General features: G+C 47.5%; 1 protein-coding gene across 19 annotated transcripts in view; it reads left to right on the forward strand.

The window, feature by feature from the left end:
• ptprdb (protein tyrosine phosphatase receptor type Db) overlaps positions 1-19251 on the forward strand; it is a 317622-nt gene that overhangs the window by 271273 nt on the left and 27098 nt on the right. For 5 of the 19 annotated variants that reach the window (XM_064334592.1, XM_064334599.1, XM_064334597.1 and 2 more), the window contains 11 exons: positions 794-987; positions 1938-1964; positions 2861-2978; positions 3790-4377; positions 5478-5578; positions 6049-6305; positions 8091-8184; positions 13030-13239; positions 13597-13757; positions 15688-15699; positions 17914-18026. In XM_064334592.1, the coding sequence (XP_064190662.1) occupies positions 794-987; positions 1938-1964; positions 2861-2978; positions 3790-4377; positions 5478-5578; positions 6049-6305; positions 8091-8184; positions 13030-13239; positions 13597-13757; positions 15688-15699; positions 17914-18026 (1875 nt within the window). The remainder of the gene's footprint in view (positions 1-793; positions 988-1937; positions 1965-2860; positions 2979-3789; positions 4378-5477; positions 5579-6048; positions 6306-8090; positions 8185-13029; positions 13240-13596; positions 13758-15687; positions 15700-17913; positions 18027-19251) is intronic. The other 14 variants (XM_064334595.1, XM_064334600.1, XM_064334598.1 and 11 more) reach the window with 5 other exon arrangements.

Genomic DNA, 19251 nt, shown 5'->3' on the forward strand with positions numbered 1-19251 from the left:
ACCCCAGAAACACTAACCTGGACCTCCCTCCTACGCGTCTTTTTTCAACTTCTGCCAAATGCTGTTTTTCTTACTTTTCAAAGCTGTGGGGTTTTTTGGGAAAAAAAAAAAAAACTTTTTCTCCCTTTTTCAACTCTGAATAAAATTCCAGTGGTTTGACTTTTTGTGTCAGAATCATTCAGACCTCCCTGCCCCCCTCCCCCCCTTTCCTTTTCTCTTCAGTCGTTTTGGGCGTTGGGTTCTGCGAATAACAGTATTTTTTGTTTTTGTTCATTTTTTTTACGACTTTACCGAAGACACGTTATCTCGCAGTGGGAGAAATGGGGAAAGAAAGGGTTTGTTTTTGGCCTCTGAGGAAGTTTATTTTTTCTTTTTTAATTATATTTTTGAAAACGTTCATTGCCAAATTCTTCCCGGATGCTTTGATCATCAAAGCATCTCTTTTGGCCTTTTTCTCGTTCGGTTTATATTCATTTTTACAGTTTTTTTTTTTTTTTTTAACCTGTTGCATTTTTACTCCATATTTTTACTCCACTAAAACCATTTTTTAGCTCTTTTAAAATGTCAGGTCAAATGTTAGACCCTTTTTTTGAAGGCTTTTTCTTTTTCTCCTTGCCATGGTTGATATATTGATGTCATTCAATGGGTGTGATATCAAAAAAAATTTTACTGTTAATTTTTCTTTTTCTTTTTTTTTTCCCCCCACAACAAAGTTTTCCTTTTGGGAGTTGGCCAGAAGGGGGCAGTGTCTGTGATTTTGACCCTTTTCTTTTATCCCGTGGTGTCCCTTTAGTTCCCAGCGGCCCCCCTCGTAAAGTCGAGGTGGAGGCCGTCAACTCAACGTCAGTTAAAGTCACGTGGCACTCGCCGCCCCCAAACAAGCAGCACGGACAGATCAGGGGGTACCAGGTGCACTACGTCAGGATGCTCAGCGGGGAACCCACAGGACCGCCGCTCATTAAGGACATCCTGATCGACGACGAGCAGGTAAGCTCCTCCCTCCTCCTCCTCCTCCTGCCCCGCCCCCTCCTCGTCCTCCTCCTGCCCCGCCCCCTCCTCATCTCTTCCTCCTGCCCTGCCCCTTCCTCTTCCTCCTCGTCTCTTCCTCCTGCCCTGCCCCTTCCTCTTCCTCCTGGTCTCTTCCTCCTGCCCTGCCCCTTCCTCTTCCTCCTCATCTCTTCCTCCTGCCCTGCCCCTTCCTCTTCCTCCTCGTCTCTTCCTCCTGCCCTGCCCCTTCCTCTTCCTCCTCGTCTCCTCGTCTTCTGACAACCGCCTGACTGCGGTTTACCATAGCTTAAATTTACAAAATTACCGGAGAGTGATATTTTTCCCTTTTTTTTTTTTGAGTGTACGATGGGTTTGAAATGAATGGAAATAATTCCAGAGTCTTTAATTTTATCCATATATGTGAATTGCATGATTACAAAACTAACATGGCAGAGCACAGAGCCTAATCAATAAAAAAAAATATGTCTTTGTCCCGGACATTATGGTGCTGAAGTAGCAAACAGGTTTTTTTTTTTTTAATCTTCCAGTAACATCAGAAAAGGTGAAACAATGGCTTCAGCTGCTCAGGATATACACTAGTTATTGCTGAATAAACTCTTATTCTCAGTGTCTGTCTGTGACTACTGCAGGGATTCATGGGAGTGTTTTGACAATGAGATATTTAACCTGAGCGGCGCTGTGCTCAGATCTTGTGAGGCATGTTTACATTTCATGGCGATGGAGATTAAACACCAGAGGAGGTTGAGCAATTAAAATGTCATCTGAATTACTTAAAACAAGGAAAACAAAGCGAATGTGTGAACACGATTTTTCACCGGCGAACACAAACATTCTGACAACACGATACACAAGCTGTAATTTTCCTGTTTTTAATTTCGTTTTTTTGTGCTGTTTCTCTCCCCTTCTCTCCATCCTTCTACGTTTATCAGTGGGAGTACGATGATTCAACTGAACATGTGAGTAAATGTGTTCCACACACATCGGCGAAAATAATGACTTGTGCTTATCACGATTCGCATGCTCAGAATGCCTTTTGATTTTTTTTTTTTTCACAGTATTGCAGTCTTATACAATAATTACTGTTTATTCACTACTGTACCATTTTTTATTTATTTTTTTGCATTTTCCTTCTCTCCTATGCCAGTTCTATTGCTTAAGCAGTGCCGGCTAATGGCCAGCTAAACATGGCTTCAATTATCACAGGTTTTGAATTTCTTTTTTTTTCATAATTGCATAACCTAGAGATACATTAAAAACCGGGCCAGCCGAGGCAGAGCCAATCAGGGTGCGTTTTCACAGTGTTTGGAGGGAGCTGTGTGACTGTGTGCCTCTCCAGCACTCAGTCAGGTGCTTGGTTGTTATCAGTGGAGTTGATCGTCTGATTGCACTGGCTCCCGAGCTCAAGGGCTCTCTGCAGCCCCTGTCTCTGATCACCCGCGCTCTCTGCTTTGTACACAACACAGCAGCCCTCTTATTTATCTGGAAACGAAAAAAAAAAAATCATTTTTATATTTAGAAGTGTTGGCTCCATTGTGAGATTTTCTCCATCCTTTTTTGTGTAATGTTCGGACAGCGCAGAAGGCGGCTTCAGGAGATGCTCTCTTTTATGAGCTAGTTAGCATTCGAATGAGATGTGCAGCGTCGCAGATTTGAATTCCTTAAGATATGTGACTGAATGGTGCAGCTGAATTTCCCTGAATCTGGTCTTATGCTGTGCTGTGTTACCCCAGTCCGTTAAAAAGCCTGGAGCTCCTCTCCATTCTCCCCCACACCCTCCACCCCCCCCCACCACCACTTCCTCTGTGCTGAAAGGAAACAGAGAAACTGAAAGGCTGCCTTCTTTTCCCTGCAGGAGATGGTCATCTCTGGCCTCCAGGCGGACACCGCCTATTCCGTCGCCGTGGGCGCGTACACCACCAAAGGGGACGGGGCGCGGAGCAAGCCCAAACTGGTCTCGACCACCGGCGCCGGTACGCTGCCCCCCCCCCTTCACCTCCTAACAGCGCCGCCGACCCGCCGATCGAGGGTCTCGCTGCGAACGGGACCCCTCCGAAATGTGTAGCACAGCGTGTCACTCTCAGGCGTTGGAGAACTGCGCAGATCATCTTTGAAGTGTGTCTGTTATCAATATATCGATGCAGTTTTATCTTGTACAACTAAAGATGTTTCTCTTTGTCGGGTTAACATTACATTTATCGATTATTAAAGGGGCCCCTGTGCCTTCTGGGTGATATCTCAGTTCTGAGAGTCACACTGATGTTCTTTGTGCTTCGGTACGTCGCTCTGGATAAGGGACTGTGATGTAATGTGAAGCGCACTGCTTTCTGGGACATTCGAAACGGAGTGTGGCACAGGGCGATCCTCTCCTCACAAGCCGTTGGGTGGGAGATGCTCATTTGCATCCTCAGTCACAAGAGCAGTTGTAATTCAGGTCAATCACTGCTTTCACCCCAGAGTGTATTGTGGGGTGGGGGGGGCGTTGTGAAGTTACCTGTGGTGTAATTAGGGGAGTAAAAGGGCCAGGATTCAAGTATAATCATGTGAGTTTTTTCCCCCCAGATTAGCATTTTAAAGCTGGTTGCATAAGCTATAAAGCAGGACATATTGTAATGAAGTCCATAAGCAGAATGTTGATTACATTCTACCCGTGTAGAGCATTTTAATCAAACCGGCAGCATGAGTGCACTTGAATTTTCTATATTTGTGTCCTGCATCAGTAGACCGCGGCTATTGTTTGTCGTTAACGGCATTTCGCCGTCTCTGTGTTTTTTTTTTCTTCAGTCCCTGAAAAGCCCACCATCATGTTCAGCTCCACCAACATGGGCACGTCCCACATCCAGTGGTACCCCCCCGCCAACACCTTCGGCCCCCTGCTGGGGTACCGGCTGAGTTTCGGGCGCAAGGACGGGGACCCGCCGACGGTGGTGGAGCTCCCGGAGGGCGAGACGCACTACACCACCAAGGAGATCCTCCGGGGGGCGCCGTACGTGCTGCGCCTGTCGGCCCGCAACCGGGCCGGCCTCGGGGAGGAGGCGGTGAAGGAGGTGTCCACCCCGGAGGACGTGCCCGGCGGGTACCCCCGAAACGTGGCGGCCTCGGCCCCCACCGCCACCACGGCCCGGATCTCCTGGGAGCCGCCGCCGCTCCCTGAACGAAACGGCGCCATCGTCAAGTACGCCCTGCAGTACCGGGACCCCGAGGGCCCCGCGGGGCCCGCCGAACTCCTGATCTCCACCCCCGAGTCCTCCGTCACCCTCGACGGCCTCAAACCCGACACCGCTTACGATGTTAAAATGTGCGCGTTCACCAGCAAGGGCCCCGGCCCCTATAGCCCCACTGTGCAGTTCAGGACCCTGCCTCTGGACCAAGGTAGGATCCCTCCCCCTTTACGGCTGCACCAGGAGAGAGAGAGAGAGAGGGGGACAGAGAGGAGAGAGGAGGGGCTACAGCTTTGATTTTAACTGAGGGAATTGTTAGAGGTACGCTCAGTCAAAGGTAGCGTACCGTACCTCTCCTTTCGCTCTCTCAGTTCAGTTCACACCAGCAGAAGCTGGTGCTTCATTAAAAGGTAAGGTTGCCAGTACTGCGACAGCCCGGTTAAGTCACACAGTCAGACCACTTCAAGGGCGAGTTAGAGAGCGGATGTGCAGGTAAGATGTTTGTGCTTGTTGCGTGTTGAGTGTTGGGGGTGACCGCAGGGTTGTGTGTTGGGGGTGAGTGCAGGGTTGAGTGTTGGAGGTGACACAGGGTAACAACAAGGTTGAGTGTTGGAGGTGATCCCGGGTGGTTGTAGGGTTGAGTGTTTGAGGAGACGCAGGGTGACAGCAGGGTTGAGTGTTGGGGGTGACAGCAGGGTTGAGTGTTGGAGGTGATCCCGGGTGGTTGTAGGGTTGAGTGTTTGAGGAGACGCAGGGTGACAGCAGGGTTGAGTGTGGGGGTGACAGCAGGGTGAGTGTTGAGGTGATCCCGTGGTTGTAGAGTTGAGGTTTGAGAGACGCAGGGTGACAGCAGGGTTGAGTGTTGGAGGTGATCCCGGGTGGTTGTCGGGTTGAGTGTTTGAGGAGACGCAGGGTGACAGCAGGGTTGAGTGTTGGAGGTGACAGTGGGGTGACTGCAGGGTTGAGTGTTTGAGGAGACGCAGGGTGACAGCAGGGTTGAGTGTTGGAGGTGACAGTGTGGTGACTGCAGGGTTGAGTGTTTGAGGAGACGCAGGGTGACAGCAGGGTTGAGTGTTGGAGGTGACAGTGTGGTGACTGCAGGGTTGAGTGTTTGAGGAGACGCAGGGTGACAGCAGGGTTGAGTGTTGGAGGTGACAATGGGGTGGTTATACGGTTGAGTGTTTGAGGAGACGCAGGGTGGTTATAGGGTTGAGTGTTTGAGGAGACGCAGGGTGGTTGTTGGGTTGAGTGTTTGAGGAGACGCAGGGTGATGGCGATGTGTCTAAATCATCTGCACTGCCTGTTTTTTAGCAGTGTTTGCAAAAAATTTTCGCGTGAAAGCAGCGATGAAGACATCGGTCCTTCTGACGTGGGAGACGCGCGAAAACTACAACCCGTCCCAGCCTTTCACGGTAAGAGCTCCTTCCCTGCGCTGCCTCAGATCCAGTTAACTAACTATCATCTCACTCCGCTAAATTACCAGCGTGAACGTGAATATGTACACTGATCACTGCTAGTTAAACTCTGAGTTCAGAACTACAGCTTAAGCTATTCATCACGGGTGAAACATCGTACTGTATTTCAGTTGTACTTTCCATGTCAGTCCCGTAAACCAAATCATTAATCTTGGTATGCGGCAGTTGACCACGATGCTCTCATTAAAAAAAAACATTAGTTCTATGTACAGTATGTAAGTCAGTCATACGCTATGAAAAACAGTCATACGGATGTTAGGCCATCATACAGTATTTTAGACATACAGTATGTTAAACAGTCAGGCAATACGTTAGACAGTCATACTGTATGTAAGACAGTCATACAGTATATTAAACAGTCGTATGCTTTGTCAGACAGTCATACGGATCTATTTCTCGCCCCGCAGATTCTCTATGACAACGGGCAGAGCGTGGAGGTGGACGGGAAGCTCACGCAGAAGCTGATCACCAACCTGCAGCCGGAGACCCAGTACTCCTTCCTGCTGACCAACCGCGGGAACAGCGCGGGGGGGCTCCAGCACCGCGTGACCACCATGACGGCGCCGGACGTCCTGCGCACCAAGCCCTACCTGATCAGCAAGACCAAGTCCGACGGCATGGTGACCGTGGAGCTGCCCGCCGTGAAGACCACCGAGAGAGTCAGGTGAGCGACCTCAGCCCTCCTACCAGCAGTGCAGAATTCTGCATCGTCCATGGGCAGCAGTGTAGTATAATGGCTAAGGAGTTGGTCTTGTAACCTAAAGGTCGCAGGTTCGATTCCCTGGTAGGACACTGCCGTTGTACCCTTGAGCAAGGTACTTAACCTGCATTGCCTCAGTATATATCCAGCTGTATAATAATTGGATACAATGTAAGTCGCTCTGGATAAGAGCGTCTGCTAAATTCCTGTAATGTAATGTAATGTCCAGCATGCCCGAGAGTAAGCAGGTGCCTTCTTTCTCAGTTTTGTACGTCCGTCACCACGGCGATCGACTCGCGTTCCGCTCATCCAGACGCACGTTTGTTTACCGGTCGGCTCAATCCCAGCTCTCTCCGAGCCTCAGCGGTCGGGGGCGAGGCCCTTCCATTCCCCCGCGCTGTGTTAAACTCCACATGACCGGGCCGTGGAGAGGCTTATTAAAAGCCACCTGCAGCATCCTCAGATATCCGCCAAAAACGCCGGCGCGTTTCCCGAAACTAGAATCGGCGCTTCAGAGAACCCCGTCCCGCGTTTTGATCTCGTCTCCCCCGCCTCAGGACAGGCGCCCGGACACCCCTGCTAGGACTGAACTAATTAATTCCCCGTCTCCACCGCCATTTTGGCTCGCCGACTGCACCAGCTACACAGCATCCAGCTGCCAAGCGAAGTGCGGGAGGAATCATAATCGTCGCAGTGCGCTCGTTACGGCTTTCAGCTTTCTGTGAGGTGGCTAATTCATTCTCCTTAAATTCACTGATCACCTGAATTCGCTGATTATGACTCAGGTGAAAATCCACATGGACGAAATTAATTGAAATGAGTTTTTAAAGAATAAAAACCACGCGGCACTCATTTTACTCTTTTGTGGGTTTTTTCTCCCGACCGTGGTTGACTCCTCGACACGACCCCGTCATCCAGCCGCACGAGCTCCCTGTTTCCATAGGAACGGGCTCACCTGTACGGCCCGGCTGCTGCTTGTGTAATGCTCTCTGGCTCTCGCCTGAGGCACACCTGAACACTGCTGTGCGCCCTGCTGTCCCACCGTCACATGACCCAGCCTGCGCAGAAATCTGTCTGGCAAAGCCGTCAGACGGAATTATATCTTCCCCGTGCTTGCAGCCAGCCGAGAGCTTATTTCCATTCTGTCCTGCATATTTCAAGCTCTGCTTCTCTTTTTTTTTTCAGTGTACTTGCACACTGTTTCATTGCAGCGTTTGTTATATTCAAATGAGCCACTCTTTTCATTGTTTTAACCAAATGAGCCAGCTGGAGAGCTGGAGCCTGCAAGGATTTCAGCGTAGGAAAAGAAATGCTCTTTGTGGTTTGTTAAAGAATACAATTTTTTTTATACATAAGAAAAAAAGATAAGGAATGCTGTTTCTGTCTCTCTATTGCAAAATCATTAATTATCAAAGATGCTAAGCTTTATGTATTATGTGAATGGCTAAAGGAAGCACACAGCTATCTGCATATCTAGCCTCTCTCTAGTCTGAACTAATGGTAGAAATGTATTATGTGTAATGTTCTTACAGAAATGCTGGCCCACAGCTTTAACCAGAGGCATAGATAGGAATTCTGGGCCCCCTGAAAGAATGCTGCTAAGCACCCCCCCCAAGCTGAGGACCCCTAGAATCTTCACTGTCTCCCCCCCCTAACGACTTCCCTGGGTCTTAACTGCATGAAAGAAGAATTTAAAAAAAAACAACCCATTCAGGACGGCTCTGTGTCTCTGTCTCTCTTGTTTTCAAGGGGCTACTATGTCGTGGTGGTACCGCTGAAGAAACAACGCAACGGAAAGTTCCTGAAGCTGTGGGACAGCCCCGACGACATGAACCTGGAGGAGGTAGCGTTAGCGGGCTCTTCTGTAGCCGTGTTTCATATCAGAAGGGAAAAAAGGTCGCAGTTAATACACATCGCCAGGTACTGTTACCTGGTGGACGGGGATGGGGGGGGTCTGTTCACATGGAAACGATGACAACAACATGCAAACTTTACAACAACAGAAAGGTATCAAATCCATAACCGTAACAGACACCTACCACACTATAGCAGTAAGACCTGCCTGTCTGCATGCCCATCGCCCGCACTCAGTCAACTCTCTCTCCTTAACTGTAATTCAAGATGGAATATAGTTTAAGGCTTTGTCTTCATTAACAGACAAATGGTTGATTCAGTCCAGGCCCTGAGATAGGATCAAATCACAGCCCCAACCATGAGCAGGCGGTGGGCGTGCACGAGAGGCAAGTTGGTGCAAATTACTGGGGAAACTCCCGATGAGTTGTGAGGGGAGTGGGTCACCATGTTTGGCCAGAAATATTTGGCGTAACTTGCTTTGAAATCTGCCTGCGCTATTCTTGCGTTGCAAAATGCCGCAAAACCCAAAACCAGCACAAACCCACTCGATTCCGCCGTTTGTCAGAATCTGGGGATGGGGGTGGGGGTAGGGGTTGTGAATGAACCCTGTGAACCCCTTGAACCCGGTGAGCCCCCACTTGGATCCACCAGTGTAGGAGCCATTTTGTCTCTCTGTCTAGATTCCAAATATGATTCTTGCTTGGTCTCACTTTGATAAGATTTGCACACAAAAATGCCAATCACATATCAGGAGTTAAAGCATGCAATCCTTTTTTTATTTGCATTAACAGATTTAATGTCTAAAACACGCTCACGTGTGCTTATTGGGTCTCTGAGGAGAAGATGCAAGGGGAAGTCCGCACTGTTCCCAAACAATCCTCATATGTCCTCATTTACACACAGCTGACACTGTTTCACTTTCGAGGCAGCGTTTACGATGCCACCGAATTGCCCAACGGAGAAAAACATTCCAGTATCTTATCGTTGTGATGCAGGGCTGCTTTCCGGTACAGCCTCCCTGTGCCTCACAATGTCAGTGTGGGCCCTGTGGACAGGGACACCTGTACCGGCTAATCTGCTACAGGCACAAAGAGCGCAGCTTCAATAAGCAGAGTATTAACGAGCGCGATGCTCAAATTCAGAACGTGTTTCAGGCGCTGAAATCTCTAGATGTCTCGATATCTCATGCTGGAAGGGGGCTTTCTACACGTGCACCAGTAAAATCCCCATTAATGACACCTGTGGTGGAAGCACACACAGCATGCACGATGGCAGTAATTCCTCATTCATTTTTAGTTTCATAATTATCAGAAATGTCAATATATGAACCATTAGGAATTATCCATTTACTGTCCGTAAATTATCAATTTTTAATGCAGTGTATAATGATAATAATACTACGAATATTGATACAACTTCTACTAATACTACTGCTATTATTATCATTATTATCATCATATATGTACTGCATCATTATTATTAATATATAATTATATCATAATAGATTCAAATTTTAAAGAAGTTTTCCATGACCGGGTTCATTTCCTCTCTTCTAAAGCGAGAGAATAGACCTTCTTTCTTCTCGAAATGAAATGAGTGTGTTGCAGCGGCACAGCTGGTGAGAAATTTCGGGACTGGCGTCAAAGTGTGATTGATGACGACGCGTCCCCCCCCCCCCTCAGAATTTATGTGTTTGTCAATATTTGCTCTCACCTTTCAAAGTTTTCCCAAGGGCAGGGAGTTGGGCGAAAGGCAGGAAGTATGATTTAAGGCCTTTATTAGTACGTGTGCCTCTTCACCTTTAGTCCTCCGTGGACAGAGAGAAGCTCAGCCTTTCATCACCAACGCTGCTTCCTACGAGTTTTAGGAATTATTTGAATCTGAAATCTGCATACCTGAATGCTATGTTTACAGCTTTGGAACTGAGTAAAGTGCACCTGCTGATGATTTGTGCATTATTTTTTTGTAATTCTTAGTGAAATAAGCCAGTATTTACATTATGTGGCACACATGATATTTAATATGCCTTATTTATAATGTATAGCTCATGAGAGAAAAATGTAAATGCGTTGGTTTTCTCTTTCTCTTGATGCTGACAGTGAAAGTCTTACTCCATTAATGTTTCCCAGCTGCTCGGTACACTGTTTATTCACACAGTACATGCCTGCTGAACGCTGTTCTATTAGTACTCTGCACAATTCCTTTTAAATGAATGGATAACAATATCCCCATTCAAGGGGAGGGGGGTGGTAAATTGTTTAATAGGTTATCTGGTCTAATTGTGTACACATAGGAATAATCGAGTGATCCCGTCTCCGGGTTGATAAACCTCATTAAAAACACTCGGGGTCTTTCATCCCCTTTTGTACGACGCGCTGATTGGAGAAGGGCCGGGAGGCGGCCAGTCACGCGCTGATTTTCTGATGTCGTGTTGTTCTGGCATTGTTGCTGGACGCCTAAGGGCCCTCGTCACGTTTTCGAGTCTGCATTAGCGTAACGCACTGCTGAATTACAGAACGTTTTCCCGGGGAGATAATCAGCTTGTATTTGTTTTGCTTCGTACGTAGACACGTAGCCCAGAGAGATTATCTTCTTGTTTGTTTCCTGTTTCTGTTGTACTTCGCTGTGTTTAACTACGATGCTTTACCTACGTTGGATACCTTAAGAAACCAGGTCAATGCAGGTGAACGCTTACTTTGTGCTTAATATTACTGCAGATGCCACATACATATTAAACAAGAAAACAGACGTGTGTGTTTTGTGGAAATTCCTGCCTTGTTGTATTGTTGAACGCCAACGTCTTATCTCTCAGCTTCCGAAAAAAGACTTAACAGCAACCAGACCTCCTTATTTCACCGATTTGAGCCGTCACCGGAACCCCACAGTTTTGAAAAGTTGAACAAGTTCCTGGACAGAGTTTTTGTCCGCTGTAACTTCCCTATAGATCCAGCGTTCTGTAAGTGACAGTTTGTCTGGTCTCCCTGGCGATGAACAGTCGTTAAAAAAAGAAAAAAAGCCGGGCTCTATCTCGTTGGTCCTGGAGACACCGTGTGACAGGCAGTCACCGCTGCGTGACAGTGCGATGTGGCGGGTGACAGTTTCTCCGCGGGATTGACGCGGTGTCAGACTCCGAGATGTCCGCTGATAAAGTGAGCGCGGACCCAGAGAGCGCCGGTGACAGCATCCGCCCGTCGTCCGCCCGGAGCCAGGCGCACGCCACCGATCGATCCGCGAGCGTGATCACGACGATCGCGAGCCGGTCCTGTTTCTGTGTGCGCGGAAAGATACCGCCAACCCCCCGGCCTTTAGAGCTGTTCCCACACTGAGCCAGCGCACTAGGAATTTAGGAAACTGACAAATGAAAGGTTTACTAATTTGGAGGAATTGTTAAGATTTAATTATCAGAGAGCTGTATTGACCAGTAATGTACATTTGTTTTACAGTAAAATGTGAGTAATTAATTTAGTTGATCGGAAAATTTCTGAGCTTGAAATTGGCTTGCCTTATAAATAGGGAGGGCAAAACGAAGCTTTAGAATGTCGCCAGCAGTGTATGCGCGTGAGCTTGACAATACATTTCTCACAGAAAAGGTCGTTTGCTACCTTTTTAGTTCATTACAGTGGTGATAGAAGTTATAGAATTAAGTGGTACTGTGCTGTTAGCTTTATTGATCGCTGTACAAGGTTAATGTGAAGTAGCTAGCACAATCTGACAGTACTAACCCATAAAATGTACTTTGAATGGTACTTGGTCAATCGAACGGTAAATGTGAAAAACATTCGATTATAGTCAGCGGCACCGAAATTTTCTGTCACACCCTCGATAAACGGCAAAAGTCCCAGTAGAAGATTGAATTAAATCTTTAAAAGTTATATATTTTCTGAAACCTTATCGATTCCGCTTGGCCGTAGTGAGTGAAACTAGGCGATCTGAGCATATAGTCGCTATGTAAATTACGTCAGAAGGATTCAGCCTTGTTGTTTGCTACCTAAACTTCACAGCACACTCAAATCCCTTAGCATGCTTGTAGCATGAAGTGTCTACTTTCAAAATCCATTTAAACCATTCACAAATGACTTGGGACTTTGAAGTTATAAGTCGGGATGTATCAAGTGTCCAGTGAAAATACTGACCTGGCTATCAGTCAGAATTCTGAGAGAACCAACTGCCATAAATGACCGCGTAAAATCAACCAGTAAGAGTTATTATGATGTCACTGGTTCAGAACCCCATTAATGTAAACAGTCGAATGTTCAGTGAAATCTATCGGTTTTCGGTGCCGTCGGAGTCCCGATCTTATCGTTGATGGAATTTTGGGAAAGTGCGAGCTAAAAGGCCACAAAAACAGCCAATATATCACATTAATACTCCGTATATGTACGATCGCTGTTCACAATACGTTAATTTAAGGCTAAACTGGTATTTTAATCACAATACTTATGTTAATTTCCGGAAATAAATTTTTCGATTGTCCTCCCTATTATAAACACGTCAAACGTACTCTTCCGTCCAAAGAGGCCCAATAGCTTTTGGAGGGCTTATGGAATATATACAGTTTTGTGACTTGCAACTGCATAAACTTGTGTGAATACTCATTATTATGATGATGATGATGATGATGATGATTATTATTATTATTATTATTATTATGATGATGATGATTATTATTATTATTATGATGTTGATGATGATGATGATTATTATTATTATTATTATTATTATGATGATGATTATTATTATTGTTATTATTATTATTATTATTATTATTATGATGCTGATGATTATCATTATCATTATTATTGATCGTTGTCGTTTCTCCCCTCACCTGTGCCAGCTGCTGAAGGAGATCAACAGGACGAGCCGCGGCCTGCGGTTGCGGCGGCAGGCGGAGCCCAGGGCCTACATCACGGCCTACTTCAGAGACCTCCCCGGCGAGTTCACGCTGGGCGACGGGAAGCTCTACGGCGACTTCGAGAACAGGCCCCTGCAGAACGGGCAGGAGTACGTCTTCTTCGTCCTGGCCGTGCTGGAGATCTCCGAAAACGTGAGTCTCTTGTCGCGCCTGGACTCGACTTCGGCTCAAATCTTGAATCTCACGCCCCCTCAGGTGAGCCTACCTGGGCCGTCCAGTTACCTGTGATTCAGGTTTGACGGTAGTCTCTCTTTTGTTTTTTGTTTTTTACTGTGGTGTGTTGCGTTATGGATGGAAGTACAATGATCTCTATTTTCTTTTGTATACATTACTTTCCAATTTTTGGAAACGGTGGCTGATGAATTTCCAAATGCGAAGACACGAGTCTTGACGTGAATGATCTAATCTTTAGAGAACAGGCGAGAGCAGAGGGCCGCAGCTCGACGGCGAGCTGAGACTCACTGCGCTCTCGTCTCTGTCCCGCCCCAGACCATGTACGCCACCAGCCCCTACTCCGACCCCATGGTGTCCGCCGACATCGACCCGCAGCCAATCGTGGACGAGGAGGAGGGGCTTATGTGGGTGGTGGGGCCGGTGCTTGCTGTGATCTTCATCATTTGCATAGTCATCGCCATCCTCCTGTTCAAGAGGTAAGAGGACTGACAGCCTCCACATTTATTAGTATTATATTATTAAGCCCTTTATTATTATTGTTGTTGTTCTTCTTCTTCTTCTGTCCTGTGTTCCGATGTGATGGCACACCATGGCAGTGTGCTCTGTATCAACAGACAGGGCAAACTGCTGCTTTGGAATAAATTGAAGCAGAAAACTACATACAGCTACATGGAGGGACTTAGCATAATATTTAAATTATGCTCCTTGCTGGCATAAGAGTGTCAACAAAAAAAAACCCCAAAAAAAACAGCAGCAACAAAAAAAAAGAGCTAGTGAATTGTACTCTCTAAGGTAATGTGTCTGCAGATTTGTTGTAAGCAAATGAACAGCGTGCCGTATCAGAGAGACAAACTGCTGCGGTCCCTGTTCTGCTGTACCTGGAGCGGACAGCTAGGTCCCCTAAGCGTGCTGTAGCTCAGCGCGATTGATCACAGTGGAACAGCTACAATGAGCTGTGATTATGGGACACAAAGGTCATTCGGTTTGTGACATCCCTACCGGGGGGGGTGGCGGTTGGTTGGCGGGCGTGTTCCGGGTCTTTGTGCACGAGTGAGCGTCATGGTGAATAACCGCGCTGCTTTTGACAAACGGTCGCCACTTGCGGCGCCTTTTTTTTCTCGATCGTCCGCGCCCCTTTCATATTCACGCGCACGGTGTTTTCACGTTTCCGCGCCGGGCGCGGGGGAGAGAGAGAGAGGAGAAGGTCACGGGGGTCGTTATTGAAGCAATAAATATTAAACGCCAGCTTCCCCCCCCCCCCCAAACCGGCGGCGAGATATATACAGTCAGCAGTCAGATGTTTATCTCCGCTTCGATTAAAAATCCATTTACTTACCCATCACTCAGGCCTTGGCTCTGTGCCAGGGGAGGCTCTTCCGCCGGAGTCCTGCGCCTTCTGGAGCTCCCTGCCAGAAAAGCAGAGCATTTCTGCGGGTTTCGTTACTCTGAAAAACCCGTCACATTTGGGGCCGTGCGCGAGCCGGGAGAGCGCTTTCATCAACAGCCCAGCGCACTGTTCTCATTCCGCTCGCACGCTCGTTTTCCTACGAAGCACCACGTTTTAATCAGAATACATTAAACCGGCATGTTTCACTCCCATCTGTTTTATTTTTTAATCTTACTGATCACTGATCTATAGATGAAAAGCTGACTGCCGCCTTTTATTTACCTTGCCTGAGGTGCGGCCTGGGTTTCATATTTACGGATGATGGATGGATGGAGATAAATGGAAAACTTGAGCAATTGATCAAATGTTTGATTTATGAAATGCTTGTAAACATACTGTTAATTCTCGTTTATTTTGACAGCCGAATCTTGGACTTGCTTTTGGAATTGCTTTAATGTTTGTTCCTCTTTTAAAAATCCTGCATTACCTCGAGTGTCCATTGAAGAAAGAAGCAACTGCAATGCGATGCAAATGAAAGAGCATTCCAGAACATCCAAACGAAAGAACATTCTAGAACATTGAAACATGCAAACATACAAACAAAAGGACATTCTAGAACATTGAAACATGCAAACATACAGACAGAAGAACATTCTACAACATTGAAACATGCAAACATACAGACAAAAGAACATTCCAGAGCTGGTCCACAGAGAAAGCATAATTGCTGTCGGTAATCAGTCACCCCAGGCTGTTGGGGTGAGTGTGGCATTATGAAGCGAAAGCAAATCCGAACTGCCGTGTGAACCAAAATCAATTTTATTGTGCGTCGCTCATTATTGCTACTGTTAGCTCCCTGTTACGGTACGATTATTAGCAGTGATCCACCTTTTCCAATGTGCCCTCGCCACTCTTCCTACTAGTTCAAAAGCCTGTGCAGAATCAGTCCGTTGTCATAGTGACCGATTGTGCTTTCTAACGCCTCTCCTTTATTTCCCTGTCACTCACAAACGGATCAGCAAACCAGACAGGTAAGAATCCGCAAGCCCCGCCCCCCCCTCCATGCGATCCCATTTCTCCCATTTCCCCTCAGAGCCCAAATCATTTCACAGGCCCATTCCTCCACACCTCCCGGTTTTCAGGCCATCTCCCGGTCACACCTGCCCATTACCCCCACCCCCCACCCCGTGCACCTCTGTGCTCCCCTTCCGGTTTTTTGTGAAGGTCCCGCATTGAGGGGGGCGTCAGACTCAGCGAGGGGGAACGGGTCAACCCTGCTCCCAGACCCTGTTCAGCCTCGACAAGAGTACAACACAATGAGCCGTTTCTATGCCCAGTTTTTATTCAGAACGTTGATTCGGTTAATATTTAAAATATTTCTGAACGACAATGGGGTGCTTGAGAGGCGCAGGGTTCCGCAGTTATAATTATATGAAGAGGGTAGCGAAAGTAAGAAAGAGTACAACAGCTGTCTCTGGTGTCGATGTGACAGAACGCACTCTCATAAATCATGTCCTTTGGTCTGTGTATGTATTCAAGTGCAAATGATATATATATGACATATGCTCGCAATTTCCAGGCATTCAGTTCTCTAGCCTTGTCTGACAGGACTTTGGGCCGCTTAAAATTATTCATTGTGCCAGCCATTTGAATTTCACTGTAATGAGTAAAGTGCGTGACACGGTGGCCATTTGCATATAATCCAGACAGCACACTGAGCTCCATAGGGCCGACGTAGGCGTAAATTATATACTGTCTGTGCAATGCCACATCATCTAAATTGACCCTTTTTCTGGAGCTACTATTTCACATTTTTCCAACCGAGTGACCTGATTTCAGTTAAGTTTCTGGCTCACAATTAAACACGGGTGTGTTAATCTTTCACCTCGCAGTTTGGTGAGCTTCGTTTGACCAACCGAAATGAAATAATCGCTCACACTGATAAAAGTAATGTGCACATTTGTGTGTCGGAGTGTGTCGGAATGTTGATTGGATCCCTGTCTATGACATCACAATCTAATTTCCCCAGTGGCTCGGAACTGATGCTCCTTCGAAGCAACTTTCCCTAGCAGGAATATACACACACGTTCATTTTGTTTTGCCTCCAAATCACATGACCATTCCTGTCCCCTCCATGAAATATTTATTCTGCTGTGATGCCGTGACCCTTAGAGATGCTCAGTCCTGAAGAGGTCTGAGATAATCACAGCTTGGCTACTGTTTTGAGTGCTCTTCAAGCACTGCTTAGATTCAGGATTTTTTTTCTCCTTTGCTTGTTATTCCTATTTACCATATCAGAAGCTGACCATTTTCTAACATATGGGACCGCTATGTCTGACTAGTGGGATAGCAAGAGGGTCACAATGCCATTATCTACGTATGTCTTGTGATTTAGTCTGTACTGTTGTTCATGAATTCTTAAATAATTGAATCATTGCATCCTGTTAACTGACTTTGTGTAGCATTATTGTGGCCACTGCCTGCTATCATGCGAATCCATGCTTTTGGCTGAAGGCCACTGGACTAGCTGTCTTTCTATCAGCATAAAATCTGGTGCCGTCTGTTGGTTATGAGATTCAGGTTTAATTGTGTGTTTTTTTTCTTAAGGCATTCGAGAAAAGGATTGCGTAGGGATTTTTCCATAAGCTTTTGTGCTGACCGCTTGGCCAGCTAAACGAGCTCATATCCATACACTGCGTACATGCAGAACCATTCAGGCTCTGGCTGAAGCAAGGCTGGCTTATTATTCTAGGTGGAGGCTCTGCCAGAGTATTTGCATATGCTCTGTAATATTTCTCTCAATAGGATCAGTTCTGTTTGACAGCATCCTCCATCTTAACCACCCTTGTTTGTAATTGCTTTTTATTGTTATTGGCCTCATTGCCATTGTTACTGTTTCCATTATTAAGGATTCGGTTACGCAGACCGTTCAGCCGAAAGAAGGTTGACTCTTTTATTTAAATTAATGAGAGTGTGTAATCTGGTCTCTTTTAAAATGTTTATCCTCTGCTGATCTGCTCTTCCTTAACAACTGTGTGTGTGTGTGTGTGTGTTTGTGTGTGTCTTCTCATTTACCGTTATGCAGATTTTATAATTAAAGTTATGTTCATATTGTGAGCAGTGTCCTCATCATCATCATCGTTTTCATCATCTTCATCATCATCATCATCATCATCATCATCATCATCAGCAGCAGCAGCAGCAGCTGCATTGCGCTTAATGTCCGTTTGCTGTGATTCCTGTAGGAAAAGAGCAGAGTCTGAAGCCAGAAAGGGGAGCCTTCCCAACAACAAGGAGCTGCTATCCCATCATCCCACTGACCCCGTGGAGCTGCGACGACTCAACTTCCAAACGCCCGGTAAGATCCCCCCACTCCCCCCCACCCCCCGAAATGCCGCATACTGCCCTCCCCATGGCCCCACATCGCCGTCTTCAGCCAACCAGCAGACCCCGCTCCCCCCCCCAGCGAGCTCATAGACACTGAGATTGATCTGAGCGTTAAAATGGGAATAATTCTGCCATCAGTAACTTTTCAGAGTAAAGAAGGAAAAGACTAATTGGATGTCATTTGAGCCTTTCCTATAATTGCGTGTGCTTGTGTGATGCTTGCGTTTCACGGAGTGTCACAGAGATCAGTTAGAATGGCCCCTATGTGCGCTGCTGCATATGAGTGTGACGGGGAGAGCTGACAGTTACAGACGCCCGGATGACGGGTGATGTCCATTAGAACTGTGAGCGCGTGGCCAGAGCAGAGGATGGCGGGTTGGCGGGAAACAGAAGGGGGGGGGAGCATTTCTCGGGGGAGCACGGTGTCGTGGCGACTGTCAGTCGCGCGCGTCTCTCCGGCGGCGGTGTTGGCGGCCGGCTCGCGAGCTGGAGCCGTGGCGACACGGCGGCGTGTGACGAGGCCTCGTGGGAGACGCCGCGGTTCTCGTTCAGACGGGGCGGCGGCTTCGCACCGAGAGGCAGGCGCTGACGCGGACGCTGAGGGGGCTGGCATTGGGGGGCTAGAGAGCCTCTTCCTCTATGGCTGTTTGGCCTGAAGGAGGAGAGACAGGCGTTGGCGCGACGCTGAGGGGGGCTGGTGTTGGGGGGCTGAGAAGCCTCCTCCTCACGGCTGTTTGGCCTGAAGGAGGGAGAGACAGGGCGTTGGCGCGGACGCTGAGGGGGGGACTGGTGTTGGGGGGGGGCTAGAGAAGCCTCTTCCTCTACGGGCTGTTTGGCCTGATGGGGAAGGAGAGACAGTACGCCATGGAGGAAGCTCGCTACTGACCCCTGCAGGAAAGAGCTTCGCCAGCTGATGCACAATAGCTCAAGTGCATGCCCCCCCCCCCGTTCCCCACTCCCCCCACAATGAATATACGCCCGTTTGAGTATCATTTGAGGGCACGGTGACTCATTCTCTGTGGGCGACACACATGCCACAGTCCCCCAGTCAGATCAATCATCTCAAGTTTCTCCGTCGAGTTCTGATGGCTGTTACGGAGTGGAAAGTGCACTTGGACTGCGGCCCCTTTATGAGTGCATGGGGTCATTTCCAGCTGTGTTACCCCGAGACCAAGGCCTGGATTCACTCCACATTT

The sequence above is a fragment of the Anguilla rostrata genome, chromosome 5 (genome assembly GCF_018555375.3).
Source record: "Anguilla rostrata isolate EN2019 chromosome 5, ASM1855537v3, whole genome shotgun sequence".
NCBI classification, from domain to species: domain Eukaryota; kingdom Metazoa; phylum Chordata; class Actinopteri; order Anguilliformes; family Anguillidae; genus Anguilla; species Anguilla rostrata.